At 46.1% G+C, this 8697-nt stretch overlaps 1 protein-coding gene across 1 annotated transcript; it reads right to left on the reverse strand.

The window, feature by feature from the left end:
- Positions 1 to 5482: 5482 nt before the first annotated feature.
- On the reverse strand, positions 5483 to 7136 carry LOC138520390 (olfactory receptor 11A1-like). The gene has a single exon (XM_069632794.1). It carries the CDS (start codon positions 7134 to 7136, stop codon positions 6132 to 6134), a length of 1005 nt encoding a protein of 334 aa, XP_069488895.1. The 3' UTR covers positions 5483 to 6131.
- Between the last annotated feature and the right edge of the window lie 1561 nt (positions 7137 to 8697).

Here is an 8697-nt window from a genome sequence, read left to right on the forward strand (position 1 = left end):
GAAACTACGCATTTACAACAAGCCAAGAGAAAATACAAGGAGAATGCTGATCTACATCGGAGTGAAGCACCTCCGTATCAGATTGGGGATCAAGTGTGGTTAGCTACCAGACATTTACCACTCAAAGGGCCTCGAACTTTTAACCCAAAATATCTGGGACCTTATTCTATTACGGCAATAATGAACCCAGTGGCTGTTAAACTTGATGTACCAGCTAGTATGCGAATTCACCCTGTTTTTCATGTGTCACTTCTGAAACCAGTGGTACCCGGAACCCGACTACTCAAACCTCCAGAACCTATTCTAATAGATGGGGAGCCCGAATTTGAAGTGAAGAACATTTTAGACTCAAAAATGTTTAGGTCGAAACTGTTCTACCTAATTGATTGGAAGGGGTACGGACCTCAGGAGAGGTCGTGGGAACCCAGCGACCATGTGCATGCACCTCGATTAGTCAGGAAATTCCACCGACTCTTCCCAGACAAACCAAAACCCCCGGAGGGAACAACCTTGGGAGGGGCCTTGGGGGGGAGTGCTGTCATGATGCCCGCTCCCGGGGAGCCGGTTCAAGCCCTGCGTCCCCGAAAGCGGACATCCAGTCCCCAAGGAAGGACCCAGCAACCCCATATAGGGGCCCTTTGGACAGTGTCCTGGCGCCTATGGCGCCAGGCTCATAAAAGACATCAGTCCTGGCGCTATAGGCGCCAGGCTCATTATGGAAGTGCTTGGGTGCACTTACCTGATGCAGACCATGCTGCAGGATCCCGGCCTCCTTGAGGCCTGAAAGGAACTACTTTACCTGTGGGACTAATTTACCATCCGGGCGTGGTCGGGGAAAGATACATACCTGATTGGAGGAAGGATACATACCTGGAACTTCTTCCAAGGCTATTTAAACCCCACCCGAACAGCCACACGTGCTTCGCGTTGTTCTGCATCTAGCAACTGGGCGCTCACCGTGTCTGCTCCTGCATCCTGACTTCTGCCACGCCTGCCAGCATCCTGGATCACCTGCAAAGGAAGAGAAGAAGAGAACAGAAGAAGGAAAAGTCCTTACCTGCTAAATCCGCATCCCGGAGACATCTCGCCGACAATCCTGAAAAGGAAGACTTTTATTTAAAAGCTCATCGCGTCGATCGCTGCAGCGCCGCATTCCACTCACCTTTACAGGGCACCTCCATGTTCAGCAGCGATCATCCGGATTCGCAGTCACGCCCCAGCGCCTAGGAAGAAAAAGACCAGAACAAAAGGTGAGAGAGAGAAGGGAATAAGGAAAGCTAAATCTCCATGTTAAGACTTACCTGTTGATTCATTCCCTCTTCATTTCGGGTCCGCGCTGCCTCCTGGCATTTCCGGACCCAGGCCCCTAAGGGGAAAAAGAGACATCAGCGTTAATGAGTGAATGAAAAGACATTACCAAAAAACGCTCATTAAAGATTTACCTGATTTCTACAAGGATTTCACCTCTCATCTCGGGTCGGTGCCTGTTCCCCGGCATTCCGTACCCCGGCCCCTATGGGGAAAAAGACACTAGCATTAGTACATTAATGCATGGACACAAGGGGAACCTCTTATCAAAAAACTTACCTGGAAGCCAAGCAAGTTTGGTTCTCACCAATCCGAAAATCCAGTGAAGTAACTGGATACCAACGCACCCCTGCATCAGAAGCAGGATGGAGAGCTCGTCCTTCCAGACCCTAAGGTGAGACGCTACAAGGAATCACAGAAGGGTTTTGAGGAGGGTGAGAGGGGAAAGTGGGAGGCTGATTGCATTACCCCGCAGACAGGTAATCCCCTATTTTCGCCTACAGAAGGATACTTCTGCGAGCCAGACAAGACAGATTTGGGGGCCCGGTCTAGTCCGCCTTCCGAACCCTGCGCATCACCTTAGAAGAGGTCACAGCAGCGCGAACCAGGCCAGCGCCTCCGTGGGAGTCAGGTGAGCGTAACACATACACTCTCTCATTCAACCGGGCATTCATACATTCACACAACATACACTTTCTCATTCACTGAGGCATTCATACATTGACTCAACATACACTCGGTCATTCATCCAGACATTCATATATTCCCACAAAATACACGCTCATTCAACCAAACATTCATACACTCACACAACATATACTCTCTCATTCAACGAGGCATTCATACATTCACACAGCATACACTCTCATTATCCCACGTATTCACACAGCAGTCATATACGCATACATAAAAACAAACGTTCACACGTGGACACATTCCCAGATGTGCACTCAGACAACCCCACTCACATGCACGCAACAAATTACACAAAATACATACACTTTTTCACTTATCTGGCACTTTCAGCAAGCCTACACTGTCCAAGCAAAGTGCTTTGGCTGACAGTAGAGGACTTATTTTCTGTCAACCAAGGCACACTAGCACAACAGTAGTGCAAAGATGAGAGCAGGGACGTCATTTCAACAAAATGCCAGGGGTAGCGGAAGTGACATCACAATGCCACGCCTCAAGAGTTGGCCACATCCTGTGTGACATCACAAGGAGTGATGTCATTTGATCACACCCCCATGTGACCTCACGGTAATTGGCATCACATAGCATTGTTTCTAAGTACACTATGAACAATATGGTCACGATAACCGTGTAAATTGATGTACATTTCATACAAGAATGGATCACCATATGTATCGTTAATATCAGTGAGTATTGGCCCGCTTATGACCAGATCACTGCGAATGCAAGCAGACGTCCAAGGCCAAACGATAATGATGTTTTATTATATAGCACTTACGCTTAAGCACTTAATTTAGAACAACTATACATACAATATCACACAACCTGTGTTGGTACTCATTTATCAATCGAAGCAGGATGAAAGGCTGAGTTGACCTTGCTGGGAGTCGAACTTTCAACCTGTAGATCACACACACACACATTGCAGCAGCCAGCGCTCAACCCACTGAGCTATCTTACCAGCTATAGCTATTAGAAAATGAGCCACTCCAGCCTCAATCTAAAAAAGGAAGTGACTGGTTCTATAAGCTCCCTCACACCACCCCTCCCCTGGTTCTTGATATTGGACGTGAAAGTGAGCATGGGGACATAATGCTCACAAATTTCACTTGCAAAGTGGTGGAAGGAGACATTTAGAAATAATCATAACCACTGGCAGTTGCTCTTGGCAGCCCTCAACAGCATTGGTTTTAAGCCATTTGTGCCATTACAGAACTAAACTATATACCAGTTAATCTTGGTCTCAGATTAAAGGAGCAGTGGAGCCCAAACTGCTCTTTCACATGTGCCTTAACCTGCGGCCCTGGGGAAGGAGTACATATCCTAGAGATGTGCCCCCCTGCTAACACTGAAACCAGCTGTTGCCATTGCTTTCTTGAACCGTAGATGTGTGCACTTCTAAGCAACCATGGGAGGTGGCACAGTTGGCACAGTGATTGGGCTATTCTGACCTACACCCAGCTGGAGGGTGAACTTTTGATGTAGGATGGAGGAATGTGACACTGGCAATGCGACCCTAACTGGACTCCTGAGAAACACATGCTGCCTGCACTCTTAATACATTGTGTGCCTGTGTGGGCGCATGATCGCACTGAGCTGTCACGCCGGCTCAATGCACTCTTGACCAAGCTTGAGTTTAGGGGGTTCATTCATCGTGGCATCTGGCCCTCAATTTATTGACAGAATATATTGGACTGGCTGTTTTTCTTTAAGGTACTTATTCTGCAAAGCATTTCCACAGGGTGAAATGGGAATGAAAAAGCAGGGTGGAAAAAGTACCAGATTGTTTTATTTGCTTTTAATTGTGTTTTAGGGAAAGGGAGCCAGCATGTCTCTGAGCAAACAGCCCGGGTGAAAGGGCTCCTTGTGACAGATCCAATAACTGCGCCACCTCTGCCTGGGGGAGAAACATGAGGCAGGGACTGAGGAAATTGAATTAGTGCCGACCTCCAAGCCCGTTCCGCCCCCCCGCCCACCCCCGCATCTGCCTCAGCATAAACAAGGCCTGGCGCAGGGGCTTCCATTCGCACTTGGGCACCACTGGTCCCAGGTATGTAGTGCGGTTGAGGGGGAGTGCTGCCAAACGGAAGGAGAACTGACCGACTTTTTTTACGCCGAACATAATTCCGTGCTCAATCTCTTTTCACTGCACGTATTATTGCAAAACGATATTACACTACAATGATGCATATGTGCTGTCTGAAAAGTGCTAAATTCCAGAGGATTGATGTTTGTTTGTTTGTTTATTCACTTTTTGTGCGCTCCAGACCCAGGGGTAGCAGGGCGCAATGGCAAGAAAATGCAAAGCTTGCAGGTTACATCAAAGCATAGCATACAATATAAAATACAGTGATTACAGAATATACAAATTAGCGAAGGTCAATCCAGTTACAGGATACATCCTGGCAGAATGTACAGTAGAAAAACCGTGGGGTCATGGGACACAGATAATTACAAATATACAAGGATGAAAGGATATTGCAGTAGTACTGCAAAACCAGCAATGCATTTGTGTAACTGTTGCTGGCACTGCTAGGCGGAACAGGGATAGTCATGGCTTTGCATATAAATAAACCAGGTCTGGCAATAAGTAACATGCACTGTGCTGGATGGTGACCAGGGACTGCCAAGCTACGCGAGTCACTATATAGAACAAACCTGCACCAGTCCTGCGTCTCCTGCCGCACTATCTACTATCTACTCATTGCTCTGCTCTGCTTCCCTGCCTCGGGCCCGGGCGCCATGCCAGTGCCTTCGGGTGTACTACTCGAGCTATGGTTGCTTAGCAACCATAGCTCGTCCGGGCTCGCCGTGCGGCTCTCTGCTTCCTCTGGCCAGGCCTGGGGTCTGTGGGTCAGGAGCTTGCTCATTTTTTGTAAGTAGTTTGTAACAAACTATTTATAAAGAAGAATGCAAGCTCCAGGCCCCAGGCCAGGCCAGAGGTCGCAGAATTATGCCAGAGGTCGCTGGGGAAGTGGCAGAGGTCGCTGTTGAGACCTCTGGCGACCCCCAATTGATGTCCCTGGATGAGAGGCAACGGGGTGACATTTTTACACTCTGCTGCGCTCTGTGTTGAAAATACAACAGCAACAAACAAAGCGTAGCGGGGGCGTGCCCGTACTTAGTGGCAGGCAGCGCAGTCTACCAGCAAATAATTGGACTGTGCACCCCGCCCATACATACAGGCCACCAGTGGTCTCGAGCCACGTAGTGTGTGAGTTCAGTGCACTACTAGTGTACTGTTTCAAAATAGCCACAATAAGGAAAAGAAATATGTATGTGCATGAGTATGTTGGATTTTAAATATTGCAATCAATAGACTGCTGCACAAAAATGCGTTTCAATAATTGGGTAAAACAAGATGAATACACTTAGATGTATAGAATATAAAGGTACATCTGGAGATAGGGTTACAGACACTACATACAGGTTAGGGAAGGAAAGTGCAGACCCAGAGGTGATTCATTTTTGGTAGCTCCATTTATTTATTTATTTTTCTATTGTATTTGTTGACAGCGCCCAAACCTGTGAGTATCACAGAGCTGGTACATTAGTGAACATAAGCATGATAGTAGATGCTACAGAGAGACATGTAGAGGGGAACCCCCAATTACAGGTTAGTCATATTTGTTAAACAGCCAGGTTTTTAGCAGTTTTAGCTGAGCACCTGTTATAGCGCTATTCCTGAGTGGTGCGCGAGCTGACGTCCCTGACTGCACTGTTGAGTCCCTCTTTCTGCATCTGCGATTTCACCCAGGCCTTTTTATGGAAGGTGTCCAAGGAGCGGATGGGAAGGTCATGGAGTATCCCCTCGGTAGACATGGCACATCACAAAGATGCAAACAATGTACATGTCCATGCAATGCACCGTGTCATGTTTATCTGAAACCTTTATGAATGCATAAGACTGATCCGTTGTAATATTGTATTTGTCACAGCGTACGATACCTCCTGGAACATACTAAAGGCTGTTAGTCACCGAGCAGAATATAGAGAAAGGCAGACTTAATGGTATTAATCTGCACCCAAAACAATTTCATAACTGCTGCATTGACTACTTTCTTCAAACAATGTTCCCACAGATTAGTTGCCAATAAGGTCTGCATCATTTCTGATCAATTATTGTATTGTCACATTTTTGGCAGCATTATGCCGCTGAGCCCTTTCCTCAAGGCCACCCTGATTTCCTTGTTCCTCAGAGTGTAGATAAGGGGATTTAACATCGGGGTGGCCACTGTGTAGAGCAAGGACAAGGCTTTGTTTAAAGTGCGGGTGTGGCCTGTGGATGGGACCACATACATAGTGATTAAGGTTCCAAAGTACGTGGCTACCACCGCAAGGTGGGAGCTGCAGGTGGAGAAGGCCCTGTGCCTCCCGGTGGCAGAGGGGATCCTTAGGATGGCCGAGATGATGTAGCCATATGATACGATGATCAGCAGAAATGGAAATGACAAAATGCTAAATGCCAAGACAAAAGCTTCCAACTCAATCGCAACAGTATCTGAGCAAGCTACCTTGAGAAGAGGAGCAAATTCACAAAAGAAATGGTCAATCTCATTGTAGGCCGAGAACTGTAGCTTGCACAGTAAGAAGGCGGTGATGGAGGGAGGCATCAATGTAGTCACCCATGTGCCAAATACCAGCCGCAGGCATAGACCATGATCCATCAGGCTGGAGTAATGCAAAGGGAAACATATAGCAACATATCGGTCGTAGGCCATCAGCGTCAGCAGAAAGCACTCAGTGGTTGCGAGCCAACCGAATACATGCAGCTGTGTTATACAACTGGAGAACGAAATCATACTGCCCTCTGACAACACCCCACCCAGCAGGGTGGGGAAAGTCGTTGATGTGTACCAGATTTCCAAAAAAGATAAATTGCTGAGGAAGAAGTACATTGGCGATTGAAGACGGGCATCAGCCACCACAACAGCCACGATCAGCACATTTCCAACTACTGTCATGAAATAAATGGAGACAAACAGCAGCGAGAGCAAAGGCTTCAACTCCGGAAGAACGTGGAACCCGACCAGGAGGAATTCTGGAAAGCCTGTTATGTTCGTGGAACATTTGGGGGTTTTCAAGTCTGCCATCTGAAGAAAATAATGAAAATTGATATGGGTTAATTTTTCCATGTTGCATCGAGTTACATAAGAAACTTGGCGAGACCCGTTAGGGTATTTTGCGGTATTTTTGTTGAGCCTGTTGGGGTATTTCATGGTATTTTGTTGAGCCCTAAATATGCAAGACTGACTGCTATTATTCTTACACCGGGATCCTAAACGGTAAGCCAAGACAGGACCTGGGGCACCCCAAATCACAATTTCATCATCATGTGCTATTTTATCTACAATACCACTTTGGTGGTAATCCATCATAAACTTTCCAGGACACCTGAATGCTGTTATTCAAATAAACAGCCCCTGAAACTGACCCAACTCACAATAATCATTTTGGTTTTGTATTTTACCACATGCAATAAAGTAAAATACCGCCTGCAGTAGATGCAATTATCCCCGCTTCACATCCATCTGTATGCCATCACAATTAATTAGGAGACATGATAAACAGACCAAGGCTAACTGATTTGTTTCTTCTTGCGCTTTATAAAACATTAGAATATATAAAAACACAACACGTAATGTTCAATGCACTATATCATTTGCACAACATCCCTTGTGATTTAAAAGTAAAAATAAACATCACCACATATACATCTCATTAGTACATTTCCCCATGGTAAATAGCTTTTCCTCATAACAGGCTTCACCCTTCTTTTAGTGTTGCATTCAAAACGTTGTTATTAATAGACCTTGATACTTGGCATCTCCTTTCCGCAGCTTAAAGACTTCAGCTATCTTTGTGACTTGTTGCATGGAATGGGTAACACATGAAAAATATCTGTCTACATTTATAAATGTGACCATAACTTTCCTGGCTGCAAATGTCTGCAGAATGCACTTGCAAGGCAAATCAACACGCACCTCAAATGTTACTAGAATATTACCAAAACGAATGTTTGATTCTGTGTGCCGCTAGTACAGCTTTGGTCAGGTCCCGCTCCGTCTGCCTGGACAGAGCCTGCACTGGAGAATTTCTTTATCTGGTTCTTCCTTCCCACTCGCCAGGATGAACTCAGTGAAGCCAGCCTGCACAGACACTCTCAGCAAAAACAGCACACTCCGGGAGCCCAGGGAGAAGCGAAAGAGAGACCCCTCCCTCTGACTGACAGCCCTTTTAAAATCCTTTGTCTGAACTTCCCACAAATATACATAAAGTGTTGGAATAATACCTGCTTCTCACAACGATGTCATGTGCTAATCTAACCGCCGCCCATTGTTCAGAATGTTGCAGAAAGCACGTGATCAGCCTGCACTTTACACTGTGATGCAACAAGAAAGAAAACAGAAGCAAAACGTTACATCTCTGCGCTGGTATTTTGCTCTGAATTTAACAATGGAGCTACTTTGACCAGCCAAACTTTCCACTTCTCTTAGCTCAAATTCTGCACATCCTTCTCTTTATAAATGAACCTCCTGTCATCAATATTTTGCACCACAGGGCAACTGACTGTTCTGCCTTGAATATTAGTAATGGGAAAAGCTAGAGTTTTGGGGTTATTAGTAGAATTGGTACATGTTAGTTTTATTCTTCATTGCACTCAGTCCATATTACTGTGGTATGGTGTGGTGTGTT

The sequence above is a fragment of the Ambystoma mexicanum genome, chromosome 13, assembly GCF_040938575.1.
Source record: "Ambystoma mexicanum isolate Mex_15411 chromosome 13, UKY_AmexF1_1, whole genome shotgun sequence".
In the NCBI taxonomy this organism is placed as follows: Eukaryota; Metazoa; Chordata; class Amphibia; order Caudata; family Ambystomatidae; genus Ambystoma; species Ambystoma mexicanum.